Source organism: Oncorhynchus mykiss, chromosome 28 (assembly GCF_013265735.2).
Source record: "Oncorhynchus mykiss isolate Arlee chromosome 28, USDA_OmykA_1.1, whole genome shotgun sequence".
NCBI classification, from domain to species: domain Eukaryota; kingdom Metazoa; phylum Chordata; class Actinopteri; order Salmoniformes; family Salmonidae; genus Oncorhynchus; species Oncorhynchus mykiss.
Window position 1 is genome coordinate 3,465,890 of NC_048592.1, and position 23,579 is coordinate 3,489,468.

General features: G+C 43.7%; 1 protein-coding gene across 10 annotated transcripts; it reads right to left on the reverse strand.

Moving 5' to 3' along the window:
- Positions 1-66: 66 nt before the first annotated feature.
- On the reverse strand, positions 67-22,567 carry capn10 (calpain 10). Of its 10 annotated transcripts, none has more exons than XM_021588823.2 (16): positions 22,429-22,450; positions 21,964-22,068; positions 20,867-20,957; positions 17,759-17,893; positions 12,850-12,968; positions 11,027-11,158; positions 7,285-7,481; positions 6,854-7,086; positions 6,449-6,590; positions 5,811-6,019; positions 5,379-5,641; positions 5,026-5,228; positions 4,550-4,805; positions 4,046-4,245; positions 2,262-2,307; positions 67-1,197 (listed from the first exon to the last, which is right to left on the reverse strand). In XM_021588823.2, exons 4-16 carry the CDS (start codon positions 17,775-17,777, stop codon positions 1,168-1,170), a joined length of 2,049 nt encoding a protein of 682 aa, XP_021444498.2. In that variant the 5' UTR covers positions 17,778-17,893; positions 20,867-20,957; positions 21,964-22,068; positions 22,429-22,450; the 3' UTR covers positions 67-1,167. The 10 variants fall into 10 exon arrangements, with proteins under 10 accessions (XP_021444498.2, XP_036823023.1, XP_021444496.2 ...); XM_036967128.1 differs by having other exon boundaries at positions 20,864-20,957; XM_021588821.2 differs by lacking the exon at positions 21,964-22,068 and having other exon boundaries at positions 22,429-22,561.
- Positions 22,568-23,579: the final 1,012 nt, after the last annotated feature.

A 23,579-nucleotide genomic window follows, 5' to 3' on the forward strand; every position in this document is an offset into this window, starting at 1 on the left:
TCTGTGGACACTAAAAATCATCATTAGATAACACAAATAGTGCAATCATGATGGTCACAGCTGAAGTGTGGTTTGCAGGATACAACTTTATTATAGTTCAATCAGCACCTGCATCTTCTGTATATTTAAACACACAAACACACTGACAACAAAAGTACAATAACACAGTAATACTCTCAGATAATAAAACCATTGTAATCAGTCAACAGTTGGAGTGGCAGTGGTACCCAAGTTAGTTACCACACCAGCAACACACAAACACAAACACACACACACCCTGCCTTTTCAGCCACTGCGTGCAGAGCCAAAACACTGGCGGCTTCTTCCAAAGAATCTGTTGCCTTAAGTAGTGCCGCTTCGCCCCATATCGCCCCCTGTACTGTTCATCATGCAGCCACTTCAAACAGCAGTCCAGGTCCAGTTCTATGGGTGTGAGGGTGATAGGGACGGGGGGGCTGCAGCAGAGTCTCAGGTGTGGGGGTTGTGGGGTGAGGGGGCTACTCTGTTTGTGGTCGGAGGACAAGGGCTTGATGTTAAAGCTGTCCTTAGCCAAATATTTATAATCACATTCACCACACCCTTAATCCTAAACTCAAACATTAAGGGGATGACAAAATATCAATGGTTAGGGGAAACTTCTATCTACTCTGGGGGCATGGATGAAGGCAAAGTTCAGTCACAGGCAGCCCTGGGGTTTGGGTCTGAGGCTGGGTGGGTGCACTGCAGTGTGGTGAGGTCCGACCCCTTGCTTCTGCCCTCTCTGCCCCAGCAAGGAGCTCCATGAGTGGGCCCTTTGTCCCAGGCCGACGGGCCAGCGAGTGAGCATAGTGAGCGGGCCTCTTCAATGGCGGCTGTTTGTTTACACCGGCCAGCCCCGTCAGCTCCCATTAGCGCCTGGCCCAACGACAACCTGTGATGTGCTAATCGCAGCCGGGAGAGAGAGAGAAAGGGAGAGAGAGAGACAGAAAGAAAGAAGAGATGCCGATCGGCTCCCTGAGCCTCGCCAGGCTGGGGATAAAGGCCCTGAGCCCAGGCCGTGCGTGCGCACACAAACACACACAGTGTTCGGCATGGGGAAGAGGGGGGGAGACCCGCTCCTTTCATGTGTGGCCAAGGGCCGAAGTGATGTGAGCCCACGTCAGCAGAGCGGCAGCACAGCTCCCAGAGCTAACTACGCATCACAGATATGTGAGAGACCTGTCGCCAGAGAGAGAGAGAGAGAGAGAGAGAGAGAGAGAGAGAGAGGGAGACCTTATAAAATCCATAAATGTATCATTCTTGTGCAATATATATCTACAGGCTACATTGAGGTTTTTCTTTAATTATTTGAGGTCATCTGGTATTAGTATGTTATAATAAGCTGCACACCCGCAAAAACGTCAAGGGAACAATAGTCTACTGTTCAGATGGGTTAAATGGAAACTGACTGGACACTGACTGTAGGCCTGTAACCTCTCACATAGCCTTAATATTAACTCCTGCAGAATTAACCATTTCTTGCAACAAAATCTTGACTGGGGAACAGGAGTGGAGAAATATGGTTACTTTCTTTCAGCATCTTGAGAGAATGCGAATGCGCAGTTGCCACCTCTACAGATGATATCTATCTTTATCTGCATCATAAAATAGCATTTCAACCACATAAAATATGCACCCAACTCAAACTGAAATCTCATCAGAAACATGTTGGGTTGTTTTCACAGATTTCTATTTCCCCACAACAGCTCAAACTGATGTCATTTGGACATTTTGCTCTGCGAAAGAAGCAGAGACTTTAGATTCTATAAATTATTCTGGTGACCAAGGGTTTATTTAGTCTTCTAGGGCAACATATAATTGCAGAAGAGAAGCTGCATGTATCTAATTATAACAAATAGCCTACCAAAATGTAGTATATTAAAAACACAAACATTCAACATTCAAATCAGGCAAAATAAATCCTGCACCCCCTGTCAAAACATCGTTCTGCCGTCTCTGAATGTAGCCTACAGCGCATTTCCTATATTAGCGGGTTAGGGGCGGGTGCGGGCCTCAGATGTTCACCTTATCATATAGTCGGGCGGTTGCGGATGGGTTATTAGCAATTGCGGACGGGTGCGGGGAACACATAACTGACCCACACACCGCTAACAGACAGTGATTAAATACTGCCATTCAACACAGTTGAAAAGTGTTTGTGCACTATGGTACACTAAATTGGTTTAGGAAGTGTGTTTGTTGCAAAGTATAGGTCTTGTACACATAGCCCAACACTCACTCACCTCTTGAATGGCTCTCCCCAGTCTTTCCTGACTCTTCACCACTCTCCTGAAACACAAGTACAACACACCATCATATTATTCCATAAAATTAAATTAAAAATGAACACAATCACAAGGGCATAGGGGCTAGGAGAAGGTACAGTGACTTGCGAAAGTATTCGGCCCCCTTGAACTTTGCGACCTTTTGCCACATTTCAGGCTTCAAACATAAAGATATAAAACTGTATTTTTTTGTGAAGAATCAACAACAACTGGGACACAATCATGAAGTGGAAAGACATTTATTGGATATTTCAAACTTTTTTAACAAATCAAAAACTGAAAAATTGGGCGTGCAAAATTATTCAGCCCCCTTAAGTTAATACTTTGTAGCGCCACCTTTTACTGCGATTACAGCTGTAAGTCTCTATCAGTTTTGCACATCGAGAGACTGACATTTTTTCACATTCCTCCTTGCAAAACAGCTCGAGCTCAGTGAGGTTGGATGGAGAGTATTTGTGAACAGCAGTTTTCAGTTCTTTCCACAGCTTCTCGATTGGATTCAGGTCTGGACTTTGACTTGGCCATTCAACACCTGAATATGTTTATTTTTGAACCATTCCATTGTAGATTTTGCTTTATGTTTTGGATCATTGTCTTGTTGGAAGACAAATCTCTGTCCCAGTCTCAGGTCTTTTGCAGACTCCATCAGGTTTTCTTCCAGAATGGTCCTGTATTTGGCTCCATCCATCTTCCCATCAATTTTAACCATCTTCCCTTGTCCCTGCTGAAGAAAAGCAGGCCCAAACCATGATGCTGCCACCACCATGTTTGACAGTGGGGATGGTGTGTTCAGCTGTGTTGCTTTTACGCCAAACATAACGTTTTGCATTGTTGCCAAAAAGTTCAATTTTGGTTTCATCTGACCAGAGCACCTTCTTCCACATGTTTGGTGTGTCTCCCAGGTGGCTTCTGGCAAACTTTAAACAACACTTTTTATGGATATCTTTAAGAAATGGCTTTCTTCTTGCCACTCTTCCATAAAGGCCAGATTTGTGCAATATACGACTGATTGTTGTCCTATGGACAGAGTCTCCCACCTCAGCTGTAGATCTCTGCAGTTCATCCAGAGTGATCATGGGCCTCTTGGCTGCATCTCTGATCAGTCTTCTCCTTGTATGAGCTGAAAGTTTAGAGGGACGGCCAGGTCTTGGTAGATTTGCAGTGGTCTGATACTCCTTCCATTTCAATATTATCGCTTGCACAGTGCTCCTTGGGATGTTTAAAGCTTGGGAAATATTTTTGTATCCAAATCCGGCTTTAAACTTCTTCACAACAGTATCTCGGACCTGCCTGGTTTGTTCCTTGTTCTTCATGATGCTCTCTGCGCTTTTAACGGACCTCTGAGACTATCACAGTGCAGGTGCATTTATACGGAGACTTGATTACACACAGGTGGATTGTATTTATCCTCATTAGTCATTTAGGCCAACATTCGATCATTCAGAGATCCTCACTGAACTTCTGGAGAGAGTTTGCTGCACTGAAAGTAAAGGGGCTGAATAATTTTGCACGCCCAATTTTTCAGTTTTTGATTTGTTAAAAAAGTTTGAAATATCCAATAAATGTCGTTCCACTTCATGATTGTGTCCCACTTGTTGTTGATTCTTCACAAAAAAATACAGTTTTATATCTTTATGTTTGAAGCCTGAAATGTGGCAAAAGGTCGCAAAGTTCAAGGGGGCCGGATACTTTCGCAAGGCACTGTATTAAGGGGGTAGGGAGTGGAATAGAACCAGGTCTACCTGTGTATTTTGCGAGCCACAGTGAGTGTGAACTGGCCTGGGGAGTCAGGCTGGTAGGTGGAGGGCACTATGACATAGGCCCCTGGAGGAAGGCAGCAGGCCAGACTGACAGCCTGGGTGTAGCAGTGAGGAATGCAGCTGGCCACCGGTTCCTCCTCCCTGGGTACTGTCGACTCGGCCTGCTCCTGTCCCTCTGGAGTCTGGATACACAGAGGTTCACATGTAACTTGTCACAACAGAATCATCTTCATATAGACAGATTTTAAAGGAGGATTAAAACAACATATCAACAGGCTAAACCATAGATTCTACATTAAGGACATATTTTAGATAGTCTAACCACATACTGTTAATAAACCAGGGTCATATTTTATTAGGAACAAGCAGAAGAAAATGGACTAAGACAAAGAGGGACTACTTGGACTTCAATAATAAACTCATTTAGTGTTTTTCATTGCAAAACGTTTTGCTAGAGTATTCCCTAATGAATACAACTCAGCTCACCTTGTACAGGTGAAAGCCGATGGCCTGGAGGTCAGTGTCAGGGCAGTTCTGGTGGAGGGTGACCCTAACATTGACCCCTGTTGACCCCGCTATGTTGTCACCCATGGTGACCGGGAACCTTGGGTTCTGCCAGTGAGACAGGAAGTTCCTGCTCCCCCCGGCCGATGACCCTGTGACCCATGCGCCCCGTAAGTAGTTTGTCTCCCACTCCCCCTCTGTTACCAATGGCAAAGAGGGCCCCGGGGTCTTCACAGCACTGCAGGAGGATGGGGGAACATATAGATCCAGTTTCCTAGACTTGTAAGACAACATGATCTACAAAACAAATGGAATGATATATAAACCACTTTTGATGTATGAAAAGCAAAACTTCTGATACATTTTGATTCAGTATTTGGTCCTGGCTCCCTATTCGACCCATCTCTTTATGGTCACAGTCTTCTGCTAAATGAAGTGTACATGTTAGTCCCACTGACCTGAGTGAGGTGGGGGAAGAGGAGAAGACCCTGAGCAGGAAGCTCCCCTCACCCCCCTGGAGGAAGGTACTGGGGATGAGCAGGTGGCAGCCAGGGTCCAGGTGTGTGTGTAGTACCACCTCACGCTCGTAGGCGTGGCAGTGTGTGGAGGCACAGGGAGGGCTGTTCAGAGTCCCAGACAGGTTCAAACACTTCTTCTCTACCTGGGGATTGACAGACAGACAGATGTACGTATTGCACACACACACACACACACACACACACAGGGAGATAAATATGAAATAATTAAAAGCCACACACACACATTCTTATTTTAACATCTATCAGCTACAAGGTTACAGTGCAGTACCAACCTTCCACATGTGCAAAGCGATGGCCTGGTAGTGCTGGTGTTGTGTGGTGCTGCTGCCCTCTTCTGGTGACTGTGTGTAGTGGTGTCCTGTGTTCCTGCTATACCTTCTGTGTTGTAGCAGAGACACCAGCACCTCTCCCCTCTCAAACACCCGAAGCCAGAACTGAGGGTTGCTGCCAAAGCTACTGTTGTTACGGCAACCACCTGCTGAGTGACCTTTGACCCAGCGATCGCTGGTTTGGTGGCTATGAGTCAGCAGCTTTCCTATTGGACAGATTGTGTGATTCACAGCCCCTTTCACAACAACACTGGCTTTGCTTTTATGAAGGGATAGTTCACCCCCAAACCAAATATCGTCAGACGTTCTCATACATTCAAAACTATTCAACTTTGTCTCATGCTTGTATAATGAGGAAGTATTGAGTGAGTATACCAGAATAGATGCTCTGCAGGTGTCCCTCCTCATTGATAGGATACCCCACTGTGACATCATCAAACTGCAACAGGAATTCAGTCTCGTCCACCCAGAACTCTGCCTCCTGGGCCCGGCCCAGCAAGTTCAGAGTACAGGCCGGGTCCAGAGAGTTCCAGCCTTCTCCACTGCCAGGTGAGAGTGGCCAGTTTATTACTGAGACAGGGGTTCTTAAGAAAATAATTATAGATGGATTCAGGCTCAAAATGACACAAAAGAACACACACACGCGCGAGCCCTGCACGGGCATGAATTTTAAGCCCTACCCATGCCCGCAGTGTTCAGGCCCTGGGCCTTAAATTCTGACAAATTTAAGGCCCAGCCCTGCCCAAATGTAATTATATGTAGTGAGTTTTTTCAGACCCTTCCAGCGACTTTAAATCGTTAAAGGATTCTAGCTACACATTTCCCACTAAATTCTGCTGCAAACGAGAGTGGGAGAAGCTGTCTGTGCAACAGAAGTCACAGAAATGGCGAACACACAGGCAGAAAAGCAGAAGGGGGGGGGGGGGGGGGTCTAGTGGGAGAGGGGGGAACATTACCCCTGGGACCGCAGCTGTGCGGGCTCGGGTAGTACAGCTCTAACACAAACACCCTACCTCTCTCTCCATGCTCCCTCCCAGCAGCGTCTGCCCCAGGGGTTTCTGATCCTGATTAGACGTACTCCTCCCCGTTCCACCGTCCTCACGTCCACCCACTCCATCACACTCAGGGCATGGAACTGCCCCAACTCACTGGCACCTAGGGTATAAGGGGGCAGTTGGGGTAAATATAGCCCTAAACAATATTTTAGCTACTTGCCTATTAGCAGACTTGGGGGTGTGCCAGTCCCTTACTTTGAAAGGTCAGTCACAAGATTTCAATAGAAGGCTTTCAGTAAGATTCTTAGAAAACTGCATTCCTTCTCCATTGGAGAACAATGGTCTGCACAGCCCAGAGCTATTTTTGTGTTTAAAATGTGAAAACAGCAGAATATTCCCAGACCAGTCATTTTTCCTCCTTACCTCCGGGGGCGCTGTGTACAGAGCAGCTGACTGAACAGCCCTCTCTGACCGCATGCAGCAGGTCCAGATCCAGCCTCCTCCTCCTGACCCAGTCACTGTCAGATGACCCCCGACCCTGGTCCTCCTCTGTCCCACAATCCCCCAGGCTCCAGCGCTCCGCCAGCCCCCCTGTCAGGTCTACCAGGGCCTCAGAGACCTGCCCCGCCCATAGGCGCTCATATGACCCCTGCAGCCTGGGGGAGGAGTAGGGACAGGAGACAACATGGGTGTATCAGAGAATGTCACAAAACCTAACTGAGTATTGTATGGTATGTAATGGTATGTGATTGGAACAGTATAGAATATTTGGAGACCCAATATTAATGACTAGATGCAGAAACGCTGTTAGTAATTTTTTTGAGGTCAATTTCAACCTTCCACCTGTCACTCACTTGGCGTAGGCCTTCTCCAGCAGAGCAACCCAAAAAGCAGTGGGGGATTGGCAGCGCGAGAAGCAGAGCTTTCCGTTGAGGCAGGGCAGCCGGTCATCAACGGTTACCTCTGTCCAGCAGCCATGCTGCCAGAGACGGAAGAGGAAGGAGCCCCGGTACCCCCTCTCCCCCCACTGGGGCTGGGCAGGGGGCACCACCTGGGGGACAGAAAGGGTACAGAGCACTGTGTTTATCACAGTATTTTGGTGGTATTGATAAAAGTCACCAAGTACTTAACGGACTAGGTCAGTGGCAGAAGCATGGCGTATTTGCTGTAAGACTTGAATTTGTGGTATGCAATAACATATGTGACTCGTTTCAGGAAACTACTTCACAGGAACACCATTTTTCTTTTACATTTTTGATCAAAATGTGTTTTTTGGCAGAAATGCCTTCTGAAACGTGAACTTTCATGGGTCTTAATAACAAACTTGTATGCAATCTGTAAATACAAAAAAAATGTTATGTTACAAGCCTAGTTGGTTTAGCCATGGAAAGAGACAGGAACCTTCCCGCTAGCCATGATTGACTGAGATAATGAGTGGGCTGGACATGCCAAGAGATGCGTTGGATTTGGTCTGCCATGTAGCATGCTTCTGTCTACAACATGAGCTGGTCAGTATGTGTAGGTAATCCTTTCTAATGCGGCTTTTTATAAAGATGCTCTCAACTTTCTGGAGGACCGAGTTTGGATTGGTCTGCCATGTAGCATGCTTCTGTTTATAATATGAGCTGGTCAATATGTGTAGGTAATCCTTTCTAATGCAGCTTTTTTGGAAGATATAACGTAGTAGAACTGCATAAGTGTTGCTCTCCACTTTCTAGGGGACATAGTTTTGAAAGCATTGCAATTAGAGTGTGATAGCTAAGGAGATGGAGAAAATTCTGGCGTTTGATTGCAAATAAGCAGACGGAGTCAAAAAGAGAACACAGAAGGCTCCGGATTACATCTTCAAGCTAAGGGCAATCATGGCATCCGTGACAGAGAGGGAGAATTGTCCATCCATGTATGGGTATGAGAGTCTAGCTAGCTACATTTTCAGATATTACACGTTTCAAATTGTCAGAAAGTCGTTTTCATTTCAAGTTAAAGTGTACTGTTAGCTAGCTAGCTAATGTTACAGTGCCTTGCGAAAGTATTCGGCCCCCTTGAACTTTGCGACCTTTTGCCACATTTCAGGCTTCAAACATAAAGATATAAAACTGTATTTTTTTGTGAAGAATCAACAACAAGTGGGACACAATCATGAAGTGGAACAACATTTATTGGATATTTCAAACTTTTTTAACAAATCAAAAACTGAAAAATTGGGCGTGCAAAATTATTCAGCCCCCTTAAGTTAATACTTTGTAGCGCCACCTTTTGCTGCGATTACAGCTGTAAGTCGCTTGGGGTATGTCTCTATCAGTTTTGCACATCGAGAGACTAACAATTTTTCCCATTCCTCCTTGCAAAACAGCTCGAGCTCAGTGAGGTTGGATGGAGAGCATTTGTGAACAGCAGTTTTCAGTTCTTTCCACAGATTCTCGATTGGATTCAGGTCTGGACTTTGACTTGGCCATTCTAACACCTGGATATGTTTATTTTTGAACCATTCCATTGTAGATTTTGCTTTATGTTTTGGATCATTGTCTTGTTGGAAGACAAATCTCCGTCCCAGTCTCAGGTCTTTTGCAGACTCCATCAGGTTTTCTTCCAGAATGGTCCTGTATTTGGCTCCATCCATCTTCCCTGTCCCTGCTGAAGAAAAGCAGGCCCAAACCATGATGCTGCCACCACCATGTTTGACAGTGGGGATGGTGTGTTCAGCTGTGTTGCTTTTACGCCAAACATAACGTTTTGCATTGTTGCCAAAATGTTCAATTTTGGTTTCATCTGACCAGAGCACCTTCTTCCACATGTTTGGTGTGTCTCCCAGGTGGCTTGTGGCAAACTTTAAACAACACTTTTTATGGATATCTTTAAGAAATGGCTTTCTTCTTGCCACTCTTCCATAAAGGCCAGATTTGTGCAATATACGACTGATTGTTGTCCTTTGGACAGAGTCTCCCACCTCAGCTGTAGATCTCTGCAGTTCATCCAGAGTGATCATGGGCCTCTTGGCTGCATCTCTGATCAGTCTTCTCCTTGTATGAGCTGAAAGTTTAGAGGGACGGCCAGGTCTTGGTAGATTTGCAGTGGTCTGATACTCCTTCCATTTCAATATTATCGCTTGCACAGTGCTCCTTGGGATGTTTAAAGCTTGGGAAATATTTTTGTATCCAAATCCGGCTTTAAACTTCTTCACAACAGTATCTCGGACCTGCCTGGTGTGTTCCTTGTTCTTCATGATGCTCTCTGCGCTTTTAAAGGAACCTCTGAGACTATCACAGTGCAGGTGCATTTATACGGAGACTTGATTACACACAGGTGGATTGTATTTATCATCATTAGTCATTTAGGTCAACATTGGATCATTCAGAGATGCTCACTGAACTTCTGGAGAGAGTTTGCTGCACTGAAAGTAGGGGCTGAATAATTTTGCACGCCCAATTTTTCAGTTTTTGATTTGTTAAAAAAGTTTGAAATATCCAATAAATGTCGTTCCACTTCATGATTGTGTCCCACTTGTTGTTGATTCTTCACAAAAAAATACAGTTTTATATCTTTATGTTTGAAGCCTGAAATGTGGCAAAAGGTCGCAAAGTTCAAGGGGGCCGAATACTTTCGCAAGGCACTGTAGCTGGCTGCCTAGTTAGCTAACTTACGTGTATGATCTGTGTAGTAATGTTATTTGTATCTCAAAGCCATTTGCATTGCTAGATATAGCCTAATGTTAGCTAGCTAACATTGAACCTGGTTAGCTACCTGAAGATTCATGCAAAGAAGTAACCTTATGACTTGGGATTATGGTTAATTGTTTAGCTAGCTAGCTACATGTCTAAACAAAAGACTCCGCTATGCAAGTAACTATTCCAATAGAATTTGTATGACGTCACTGCAACAACCGTCGATAGACGTAGCTGGGAAATTTGCTCTGGCTATCTAGTCCGATATCAGAGTACCCTCGTCTGAGTGTGCCAGAGCGCAGAATAACTGACGAATTTACGAACGCTCAACACCCGTTGAATATGGCCGGTGTCAGTAAACGTTGGCAAAAAAAGCGTAATTAAATTGTTGCCAGCAGCACAGTTGCAGTCATCAACACTCTGGATAACATAAAAACAGCCAGAGTAAAATGGTCAGAGTGAGCTGTTCTCTCATTTGTGTCTGGAAGTAGCTAGCAAGCTAGCCAATGTTAGCCAGTTAGCTTGGGTGCTTGACTGCTGTTGTTAGGACAGAACGTTCGGGTCAACCCTACTTTTTGGCCAGAAAGTCCAGCGTACACTTTGAGAGCGAAACACTCTGAATTTACGAGCGAATCTTACAACGCTCTGAGATTACGAACGCCAGAGAACACTCTGGCACCACTCCAGATAAAATGTACGAACACACCCGTAGTATAAACCAGCCTTTAGTATTGACATCTTTGGTTGTTTAGTACATAGCCTCACATGTGGGGCTAAAGCTCAAAAGGGTGTGAACGATGCTGTCCAGTAGGTACCAAAACATTCAAGGGCCATTTTCTCAAACGTGTTTGTTAAAAACCATTTCAAATGTTGCTACATAAGACGGAATCGAGCTGATCGGTCACATATACGTTACAAATTTGTGGAGCTTTACCTTGTTCATCAAATGCTGGTACTTCAGTAAGATTGTGCAGGCACAGAGGAACCAGCAGTCTCCCAGGAGGCCTTGCTTTGCATGGCCGTCATTGGTGTTGTCAGGGAAGAGTGCAGGAGACGGGCAGATCTCCTGTAAGGACAGACAGAGAAATATGTCACCATTAACAGACACACAGAATCATTGTGAGCAGATTGGACATGCTTGTTTCCATTATGTGATCAAGTGTTCACACGGTGTTGAGGAAAAAATAACATGAATGGAAGGAACACAGAATATAAATCGCATATACAGTGCATTCGGGAAAGTATTCAGAACCCTTTTTACTAACGACAAAGTGAAAAAACTTTTTTTAGAAATTATAGCAAATTTACAAATAAAAAACAGAAATACCTTATTTACATAAGTATTCTGCCCCTATGCTATGAGACTGAAAATTGAGCTCAGGTGCATCCTGCTTCCATTGACCATCCTTGAGATGTTTCTACAACTTTATTGGAGTCCACCTGCGGTAAATTCAATTGATTGGACATGTTTTGGAAAGGCACACACCTGTCTATATAAAGGTCCCACAGTTGACAGTGCATGTCAGAGCAAAAACCAAGTCATGAGGTCAAAATAATTGTTCGTAGAGCTCCGAGACAGGATTGTGTTGAGGCACAGATCTGGGGAAGTGTACTAAAAAATGTCTGTAGCATTGAATGTCCCAAAGAACACAGTGGCCTCAATCATTCTTAAATAGAAGAAGTTTGGAACCACCAAGACTCTTCCTAGAGCTGGCCACCCAGCCAAACTGAGCAATCAGGGGAGAATGGCCTTGGTCAGGGAGGTGACCAAGAATGTGATGGTCCCTCTGACACAGCTCTAGAGAGCTCTCGTCCTCTGTGGAGATGGGAGAAACTTCCAGAAGGACAACAATCTCTGCAGCACTCCATCAATCTGGCCTTTATGTTACAGTGGCCAGACGGAAGCCCCTCCTCAGTAAAAGGCACATGACAGCATGCTTGGAGTTTGCCAAAAGGCACCTAAAGACTCTCAGACCAAGAGAAACAAGATTCTCTGGTCTGATGAAACCAAGATTGAACGCTTTGGCATGAATGCCAAGTGTCAGGTCTGGAGGAAACCTGGCACCATCCCTACGGTGAAGCATGGTGGTGGCAGCATCATGCTGTGGGGATGTTTTTCAGCGGCAGGGACTGGGAGACTAGTCAGGATGGAGACAAAGATGAACGGAGCAAAGTACAGAGAGATCCTTGCTCCAGAGCACTCAGGAACTCAGACTGGGGGCGAAGGTTCGCCTTCGAACAGGACAACGACCCTAAGCACACAGCCAAGACAACGCAGGAATGGCTTCGGGACAAGTCTCTGAATGTCCTTGAGTGGCACAGCCAGAGTCTAGAATTGAACCCGATCGAACATCTCTGGAGAGACCTGAAAATAGCTGTGCAGCAGCCAACCTGACAGAGCAGGAGAGGATCTGCAGAAAAGAATGGGAGAAACTCCCCAAATACAGGTGTGCCAAGCTTGTTGTGTCATACCCAAGAAGAGTTGATGCTGTAATCCTTGCCAAAGGCGCTTCAACAAAGAACTGAGTAAAGTGTCAGAATACTTATGTAAATGTCATTCAATTTTTTATTTTTTATAAATCAGTAAATTATGGGGTATTGTGTATATATAAACTATTTAATCATTTTCAGAATAATGCTGTAAAGTAGCAAAATAAATGTTAAAGTCAAAGGGTCTGAATACTTTCAGAAGGCACTGTATATTTTGACATGCCGAAGGCCAATTCTGATTGGATAAGTTGTAGGCCCGGGTCTCACCTGTGGCCGGAGCCATGTGATGTCATCCTGGAACCTGGCGATAGGGGTGGAGTAGTCTGAGAACAGGGAGTCCTCACAGATGAAGGCAGGGTCCTCAAACAGACCCTTGAATTCTACAGCTAAAACAGTGATGGAGGAGCATGTTATCAACACTAGAAGGGATATTCAATTCTATTTTATAAAATGTAATTTCCTGCAACATATACAGTTGAAGTCGGAAGTTTACATACACTTAGGTTTGAGCCATTAAAAGTCATTTTTCAACCACTCCACAAATTTCTTGTTAACAAACTATAGTTTTGGCAAGTCGGTTAGGACATCTACTTCGTGCATGACACAAGTAATTTTTCCAACAATTGTTTACAGACAGATTATTTCACTGTATCACAATTCCAGTGGGTCAGAAGTTTACAAACACTAAATTGACTGTGCCTTTAAACGGCATGGAAAATTCCAGAAAATTATGTCATGGCTTCTGACATCATTTGAGTCAATTGGAAGTGTACCTGTGGATGTATTTCAAGGCCTACCATCAAACTCAGTGCCTCTTTGCTTGACATCATGGGAAAATCAACAGAAATCAGCCAAGACCTCAGAAGAAAAGTCTGGTTCATCCTTGGGAGCAATTTCCAAACGCCAGAAGGTAAAATGTTCATCTGTACAAACAGTAGTACGCAAGTATAAACACTATGGGACTATGTAGCCGTCATACTGCTCAGGAAGGAGATGCATTCCGTCTCCTCGAGATGAACGTACTTTGGTGCGAAAATTGCAAATCAATCCCAGAACACAAGGACCTTGTGAAGATGCTGGAGGAAACAGGTACAAAAGTATCTATATCCACAGTAAAACGAGTCCTATATTGACATAACCTGAAAGGCCGCTCAGCAAGGAAGAAGTCACTGCTCCAAAACCGCCATAAAAAAGCCAGACTATGGATTGCAACTGCACATTGGGACAATGATTGTACTTTTTGGAGAAATGTCCTCTGGTCCAATGAAACAAAAATAGAACTGTTTGGCCATAATGACCACTGTTATGTTTGGAGGAAAAAGGGTGAGGCTTGCAAGCCGAAGAACCCCATCCCAACCGTGAAGCACGGGGGTGGCAGCATCATGTTGTGGGGGGTGCTATGCAGCAGGAGAGACTGGTGCACTTCACAAAATAGATGGCATCATGAGGATGGAAAATTATGTGGATATATTGAAGCAACATCAAGACTAGAGGTCAACCGATTATGAGTCTCCAATATTCCCAGGTAAGAAGTTTTAGGTTGTAGTTATTATAGGAATCTCTCTCTATACCATTTGTATTTCATATACCTTTGACTATTGGATGATCTTATAGGCACTAGTATTGCCAGTGTAACAGTATAGCTTCCGTCCCTCTCCTCGCTCCTACCTGGGCTCGAACCAGGAACACGTCGACAACAGCCACCCTCGAAGCAGCTTTACCCATGCAGAGCAAGGGGAACAACTACTCCAAGTCTCAGAGCGAGTGACGTTTGAAACGCTATTAGCGCGCACCCCGCTAACTAGCTAGCCATTTCACACCACATCGTTACAACAGCCTAATCTCGGGAGTTGATAGGCTTGAAGTCATAAACAGCAGAGCTTCTGGCAAAACGCACGAAAGTGCTGTTTGAATGAATGCTTATGAGCCTGCTGGTGCCCATCATCGCTCAGTCAGACTGCTCTATCAAATCGTAGACTTAGTTATAACATGACGACACACAGAAAAACAAGCCTTAGGTCATTAATATGGTCGAATCCGGAAACTATCATCTCGAAAACAAAACATTTATTCTTTCAATGAAATATGGAACCGTTCCGTATTTTATCTAACGGGTGGCATCCATCAGTCTAAATATTCCTGTTACATTGCACAACCTTCAATGTTATGTCATAATTACATAAAATTCTGGCAAATTAATGCGCAATGAGCCAGGCTGCCCAAACTGCTGCATATACCCTGACTCTGCGTGCAATGAACGCAAGAGAAGTGACACAATTTCACCTGGTTAATTATTGCCTGCTAACCTGTATTTCTTTTAGCTAAATATGCAGGTTTAAAAATATATACTTATGTGTATTGATTTTAAGAAAGGCATTGATGTTTATGGTTAGGTCCACGTTGGAGCAACGACATTCCTTTTTCGCAAATGCGCACTGCATCGATTATATGCAACGCAGGACACGCTAGATAAACTAGTAATATCATCAACCATGTGTAGTTATAACTAGTGGTTATGATTGAATAAGTTTAATGCTAACTAGCAACTTACCTTGGCTTCTTACTGCATTCGCGTAACAAGCGGGCTCCTCGTGAGGCAGGTGGTTAGAGCGTTGGACTAGTTAACCGTAAGGTTGCAAGATTGAATCCCTGAACTGACAAGGTAAAAATCTGTCGTTCTGCCCCTGAACAAGGCAGTTAACTCACCGTTCGTAGGCCGTCATTGAAAATAAGAATGTGTTCTTAAAGTACTTGCCTAGTTAAATAAAGGATAAATAAAGGTGGGAAAAATAGAGAGAAAAATAAAATAAAACTTTTTTTTTTTTTTTTTTTTATCTGCAAAATCGACGTCCAAAATTACCGATTTCCGATCGTTCTGAAAACTTTAAAATTGCCCATTCTGATTAATCAGTCGACCTCTCATCAAGACATCATCACTCAGGAAGTTAAAGCTTGGTCGCAAATGGGTCTTTCAAATGGACAATGACCACAAGCATACTTCCAAAGTTGTGGCAAAATGGCTTAAGGACAACAAAGTCAAGGTATTGGAGTGACCATCACAAAGCCCTGACCTCAATCCTATAGAACATTTGTGGGCAGAAGTGAAAAAGTGTGTGAGAGCAAGGAGGCCTACAATCCTGACTCAGTTACACCAGCTCTGTCAGGAGGAATTGTCCAAAATTCACCCAACTTATTGTGGGAAGCTTGTGGAAGGCTACCCAAAACATTTGACCCAAGTTAAACCATTTGAAGGCTATGCTACCAAATACGAATTGAGTGTATGTAAGCTTCTGACCCACTGGGAATGTGATGAAATAAATAAAAGCTGAAATACAGTGCCTTGCGAAAGTATTCGGCCCCCTTGAACTTTGCGACCTTTTGCCACATTTCAGGCTTCAAACATAAAGATATAAAACTGTATTTTTTTTGTGAAGAATCAACAACAAGTGGGACACAATCATGAAGTGGAACGACATTTATTGGATATTTCAAACTTTTTTAACAAATCAAAAACTGAAAAATTGGGCGTGCAAAATTATTCAGCCCCTTTACTTTCAGTGCAGCAAACTCTCTCCAGAAGTTCAGTGAGGATCTCTGAATGATCCAATGTTGACCTAAATGACTTATGATGATAAATACAATCCACCTGTGTGTAATCAAGTCTCCGTATAAATGCACCTGCACTGTGATAGTCTCAGAGGTCCGTTAAAAGCGCAGAGAGCATCATGAAGAACAAGGAACACACCAGGCAGGTCCGAGATACTGTTGTGAAGAAGTTTAAAGCCGGATTTGGATGCAAAAAGATTTCCCAAGCTTTAAACATCCCAAGGAGCACTGTGCAAGCGATAACATTGAAATGGAAGGAGTATCAGACCACTGCAAATCTACCAAGACCTGGCCGTCCCTCTAAACTTTCAGCTCATACAAGGAGAAGACTGATCAGAGATGCAGCCAAGAGGCCCATGATCACTCTGGATGAACTGCAGAGATCTACAGCTGAGGTGGGAGACTCTGTCCATAGGACAACAATCAGTCGTATATTGCCACAAGCCACCTGGGAGACACACCAAACATGTGGAAGAAGGTGCTCTGGTCAGATGAAACCAAAATTGAACTTTTTGGCAACAATGCAAAACGTTATGTTTGGCATAAAAGCAACACAGCTGAACACACCATCCCCACTGTCAAACATGGTGGTGGCAGCATCATGGTTTGGGCCTGCTTTTCTTCAGCAGGGACAGGGAAGATGGTTCAAATTGATGGGAAGATGGATGGAGCCAAATACAGGACCATTCTGGAAGAAAACCTGATGGAGTCTGCAAAAGACCTGAGACTGGGACGGAGATTTGTCTTCCAACAAGACAATGATCCAAAACATAAAGCAAAATTTACAATGGAATGGTTCAAAAATAAACATATCCAGGTGTTAGAATGGCCAAGTCAAAGTCCAGACCTGAATCCAATCGAGAATCTGTGGAAAGAACTGAAAACTGCTGTTCACAAATGCTCTCCATCCAACCTCACTGAGCTCGAGCTGTTTTGCAAGGAGGAATGGGAAAAAATGTCAGTCTCTCGATGTGAAAAACTGATAGAGACATACCCCAAGCGACTTACAGCTGTAATCGCAGAAAAAGGTGGCGCTACAAAGTATTAACTTAAGGGGGCTGAATAATTTTGCACGCCCAATTTTTCAGTTTTTGATTTGTTAAAAAAGTTTGAAATATCCAATAAATGTCGTTCCACTTCATGATTGTGTCCCACTTGTTGTTGATTCTTCACAAAAAAATACAGTTTTATATCTTTATGTTTGAAGCCTGAAATGTGGCAAAAGGTCGCAAAGTTCAAGGGGGCCGAATACTTTCGCAAGGCACTGTAAATCACTCTCCACTATTATTCTGACATTTCACATTCTTAAAATAAAGTGGTGATCTTAACTGACCTAAGACAGGAATTTCTTACCAGGATTAAATGTCAGGAATTGTGAAAAACTGAGCTTAAACGTATTTGGCTAAGGTGTATGTAAACTTCCGACTTCAACTGTAATTGATCGTTCAACATAACAGTAAAGCGAAATAAATTCATAGGCTAATAACAGCAGTACACAGGTATAGGGGCAACGTAATGTCAAGTTACCAACAGTTGTTTACTAAAAAGAGACTGTCACCCTCAAACTTACCCCGCTCATCTTCCTCCATCGCCTCCCTGTCTTGTCTGTGAATCACCCACGATGCACTACTTCTCCTCTACTCCACAACCAAGGAGCTGGGTTTTTCATGACCCCACCATTCTTGAAGATACAGCATTATGTTTTCTTCAAAATAATCAGAACAGACTGTAATGACAAGATAAATTGGTAGCCAGCATTTTCATATCAAAACAAACAGCCAGATGAACAGATGAGCTTTGATGCAAATATAGACTACAGTTGTGGCAAAAAGTTTTGAGAATGACACAAATATTAATTTTCACAAAGTCTGCTGCCTCAGTTTGTATGATGGCAATTTGCATATACTCCAGAATGTTATGAAGAGTGATCAGATGAATTGCAATTAATTGCCAAGTCCCTCTTTGCTATGCAAATGAACTGAATCCTAAAAAAAAAACATTTCCACTGCATTTCAGCCCTGCCACAAAAGGACCAGCTAACATCATGCCAGTGATTCTTTCGTTAACACAGGTGTGAGTGTTGAAGAGGACAAGGCATTTTTTTTTATATACCTTTATTTAACTAGGCAAGTCAGTTAAGACCAAATTCTTATTTTCAATGACGGCCTAGTGGGTTAACTGCCTTGTTCAGGGGCAGAACAACAGATTTGTACCTTGTCAGCTCAGGGGTTTGAACTTGCAACCGCTACTAGTCCAACACTCTAACCACTAGGCTACCCTGCCGCATGATCACTCTGTCATGCTGATTGAGTTCGAATAACAGACTGGAAGCTTCAAAAGGAGGGTGGTGCTTGGAATCATTGTTCTTCCTCTGTCAACCATGGTTACCTGCAAGGAAACATGCGCCGTCATCATTGCCTTGCACAAAAAGGGCTTCACAGGCAAGGATATTGCTGCCAGTAAGATTGCACCTAAACCAACCATTTATCGGATCGTCAAGAACTTCAAGGAGAGCGGTTCAATTGTTGTGAAGAAGGCTTCAGGGCGCCCAAGAAAGTCCAGCAAGCGCCAGCAAGCGCCAGGCCCGTCTCCTAAAGTTGATTCAGCTGCAGGATCGGGGCACCACCAGTACAGAGCTTGCTCAGGAATGGCAGCAGGCAGGTGTGCGTGCATCTGCACGCACAATGAGGCGAAGACTTTTGGAGGATGGCCTGGTGTCAAGAAGGGCAGCAAAGAATCCACTTCTCTCCAGGAAAAACATCAGGGGCAGACTGATATTCTGCAAAAAGGTACAGGGATTGGACTGTTGAGGACTGGGGTAAAGTCATTTTCTCTGATTAATCCCCTTTCCGGTTGTTTGGACATCTGGAAAAAAGCTTGTCCGGGGAAGACAAGGTGAACGCTACCATCAGTCCTGTGTCATGCCAACAGTAAAGCATCCTGAGACCATTCATGTGTGGGGTTGCTTCTCAGCCAAGGGAGTGGGCTCACTCACAATTTTTCCTAAGAACACAGCCATGAATAAAGAATGGTACCAACACATCCTCAGAGAGAAACTTCTCCCAACCATCCAGGAACAGTTTGGTGATGGACAATGCCTTTTCCAGCATGATGGAGCACCTTGCCATAAGGCAAAATTGATAACTAAGTGGCTCGGGGAACAAAACATCAATATTTTGGGTCCATGGCCAGGAAACTACCCAGACCTTAATCCCATATAGAACTTGTGGTCAATCCTCAAGGCCCGGGTGGACAAACAAAAACCCACAAATTCTGACAAACTCCAAGCATTGATTATGCAAGAATCGGCTGCCATCAGTCAGGATGTGGCCCAAAAGTTAATTGAAAGCATGCCAGGGCGGATTGCAGAGGTCTTGAAAAAGAAGGGTCAACACTGCAAATATGGACTCTTTGCATCAACTTCATGTAATTGTCAATAAAAGCCTTTGACACTTATGAAATGCTTGTAATTATACTTCAGTATTCAATAGTAACATCTGACAAAAATATCTAAAGACACTAAGGCAGCAGTGTGAGCAAGACAAAGAAGCTGATTGTGGTCTACAGGAAAGAGAGGGCCGAACAGGCCCCCATTAACAACAACAGGGCTGTAGTGGAGCGGGTCGAGAGTTTCAAGTTCCTTGGTGTCCACATCACCAACAAACTATCTTGGTCCAAACATACCAAGATAGTCGTGAAGAGGGCACGACAAAAACCTTTTCCCTCTCAGGAGATTTGGATCCGTATTCGGTATTGTGTGTAGATTACTGAGGATTTTATTTAATTAAAACCATTTTAGAATAAGGCTGTAACATAACAAAATGTGGGGGAAAAAAATCTATGGGTCTGAATACTTTGCGAAGGCACTGTATATGGCCAATATACTGCGGCTAAGGGCTGTGTCCAGACACTCCGGTGTTGCGCCGTTCATAAGAACAGCCTTAGCCGTTATATATTGGCCATATACCACACCCCCTCTGGCCTTATTGCTTAAATAACCTAGACTACACTTTTACATGTAGACTAATTATTTACGTATATTTATGCACAATATATGTAAATATTTTGTTGGCCATTTTAGAGGCAATTGTATGTGAATTTCTGGCTCAGTTGACAGTTGCATGCATTTCTTTTATTAGTAGGCTCTTCTTATTAGTCGTTTAAATCCCTATGAATGAATTACCTATATGTTCTAAAGTAGACCCATGTTGGCATATCAAAAAACATCAACACGCATTTGAATTTGGGAAGTTCATGTTCAGTTTGGGACAATTTAAATTGCACTTCAGGACAATTCTGGGACAGTGATGAAAAAAGTTAGTATTGAGCCCTGTATGTAGCAAGCTAGCTAGCTAACATTGGCTAGAAAGTTGAAGACAGAGGAGAGAGAGAGCAGCGTGCAGCAGTGCGGAGCACAGCGGCGGTGAGGACAGAGAGGAGCCAATTAACTTAATTACTGACTAAGTAGTCAGCGGTGACAGGTAGCTTAGTGGTTAGAGCGTTGGACTAGTAATCGCGAGGTTGCAAGATCGAATCCCCGAGCTGACAAGGTAAAAATCTGTCGTTCTGCCCCTGTTCCTAGGCCGTCATTGAAAGTAAGAATTTGTTTTTAACTGACTTGCGGTAAAGGTAAAATAAAAACGATAATAGTTGTGATTGATTAATAGTAGAATACAACTCTTGATGTGATGGATCTCCTTTCGCTCTTTTCTTTCCATTTAGCTCCAGAGGGATGGATAACTGGTACGTCAAGCTGCCTGCAGCCACACCTTAATTTAAAAAAATGTATTCAATAAAAGACAAATAGCAAAATGTTGGGGCTTTTCGGGTTTTCCCTTCTATAGTTCATATTAAATAATTTGGTGTAAACCAATAACAAAGGGAGATATGAAGAGAACAATTTAAAGTTAGAGCAATTTTACCAGTTGTATTTACATAGATTGTCATTATAGAGACACCTTTTGGAAACATGTGCCAACTCCACATGCTGCGTAAAAAATGTGGGTGCTAGTTTAAGCTTTGTGGGCGGGTTGAGTTGTCATTGCGTCATAAAGTATTGCTCGACTTGGCAACCCTGCTGCTACTCCAAAAATCACACGTAGATCAACGGAGTGGAGTTTGTCTCTGGAGAACAGTAGTAACACTGATAGAACAAAGAGACAGATATTTCGCCGGATGTATTAAATGTGAAGCATTCCGTTTGCGTTTCCACTCAATAACAAATACGGGGACGAGAGGAAGCCCAGTGGCCACACAGTTTTACATTACCAAAACTATAATGTGTAACATGCAGGGTGGACTGCGATTTGTAGACTTTACCCCTTTCCAAAGTTTCAAAAAATGGCGTTGTTTAGGAGTGCAAGCACAGAGGGGGTAACCGGGGCACGTCACATGGGGCTATAAAGATGAAGCATCGTTCAGAAGGTTTTCTAACCACCGAATGTGGTAGTGAGGTGAAGTCCAGTCGAGGGTATTGGAAGAGGATAGAACTAGGTGAAACTGCCCGACATTCTGCAAATTTTCTCATCGATGAAACATCTTCTCAAAATAAATTCGGTTCACAAAACTACAAATATATTACCAACACATTGCACTACGTTTTTAGACTTGGCACTTTGCCAAAGTGTAGTTATATTTTTAATTGCGTTGTTTAGGAGTGCAAGGTCGAATTAAGTGTGTGCACACACGCATTTCACAAGTGAGGCGTTCTCTAACGGATACATGCAAATCAATGATAGAATGCGCCAATAGTAGCTCACGCTTGGCTCTGCCCACCTCCTTGTTTGTTCTGCCCACTACTATGATTAATCTGCTCCCATGGGAAACGACAGGCTCTGGTCTATCTTGGGTTGGTTATAAACATCTTTGGTAGTAGGCTAGCTATAAAGGTAATCCCAAATAGAGAAGAAACACAATGCATATCAGACTAGTCATTAAAGAACCCTGGGTTACAGCCTCAGAGTGAGAGGTCTAGCTAGCTCCTTGCCAAAGTCGTGCATCGTTGACTGCAGTCAGCGTTTTTTAAATAATGTGGATGATGGCTAGCTGGCTAACGTTAGTTATTTAGCGTTAGCCAGCTAGCTAGCTAACGTTAGTAAACTAGGCATGTTAGCTAACTACGTTTTACATCGCTATTAGACAATGATAAAAACTACTTGAAACGCTGAAATCACATTTTTACCATAAGAGTGCATAAATACAATTGAGAAAACTCTGAAAAGAAACGTAGCAGGCAAATACCTGAATATAGTCCAGCCAAATCTCTCCCGGAAGGACAGTGACAGCAAGCGGCCCATTCATTATGCGAATCCTTCCAGTTTTTGGTATTATGGTCCCACCCCGTGGCTATACATTGCATTACACAAGGTTTATCTGGAATGGACAGGCATCACATCACATGACATAGCAACATTCGCTTGCTTGGATGGACGTTTGGATATAAGAAAACAGGTTGAGGTTAAGAGGGTTACTGCTGTAGGCTACTTCGAATAATATTTAGCCAACGTTTAGCAGACGCTCTTATCCAAACCGAATTACAGGAGCAATCACGGTTAAGTGCTTAATCATCTTGAGATCAATGCCCTCTTCTGTTTCTTAATATGTGTTTGCACACAATCCAGCTACTGCCCTACACAGGATATTTAATTCTGATTTGTATTCTGAATCTGATTTGGACTTGTCCTTTTGTTTTTGTGTTTTCACCGAAGGAACCTGTCTAAGTGCCCTAGACAAGACATGCTCAACAGAGACCAACGACTGCTTGCTCACACCAAAGGAAATTACTCTAACACCCTTTACCAGAGACCAGAACAAAGAAAACATGGGTCAATCAAAGAGTACAGAATAAAAGATAAAGGAAGAAAGGCAAATGATATCAGATGAACTCAATAATCAGATGAGCTCAAAATACTTTCCCGGTGTGGGCATAGACAAAGCTCTGCTGCAATTCTCAGGTCCTAGGTCCTTGGATAAGCTGCTCAAACACTACAAACAAAGAGAGATGGAACCGAATGAAAATGCTGCAGCATGAATACGTCCCTGGTTATCTCTACAGTAATAGACAGATCTGTAGCTGCCATAGAGCCCCCAGAGGATAGCACAGATTATCTGCTGCGTTGTATCTTTGCAGAGGCCTCCGCTGTGAGAGACCAAATGAATGAGTACCTCAAGAGACACCTCATGCACATACGCAACAAGGCAGAGTTTAAGAGTGACATCCAGCACGTGGAGCGTAACCTGAGCTTTGCCCTGACTCAGTTGAAGAACTCCTTGCTGCTGGACGGACAGATGAGCTTGTGGGCTCTGAGGATGTGGGTCAACGGAGCGTCCCTCCATGTCCAGATGCTGATTCACCTGGGCAGACTGGATGGGGCCAAAGTGGCCCAGTGCGA

Excerpts from the sequence above, each read along its gene's own strand:
- capn10 (XM_021588820.2), bottom strand. Across the intron at positions 11,159-12,849 it reads TCACATGGCTCCGGCCACAG|GAGATCTGCCCGTCTCCTGC; the intron begins GTGAGACCCGGG and ends CTGTCCTTACAG. Across the intron at positions 4,246-4,549 it reads TCGGCTTTCACCTGTACAAG|ACTCCAGAGGGACAGGAGCA; the intron begins GTGAGCTGAGTT and ends CTGTGTATCCAG.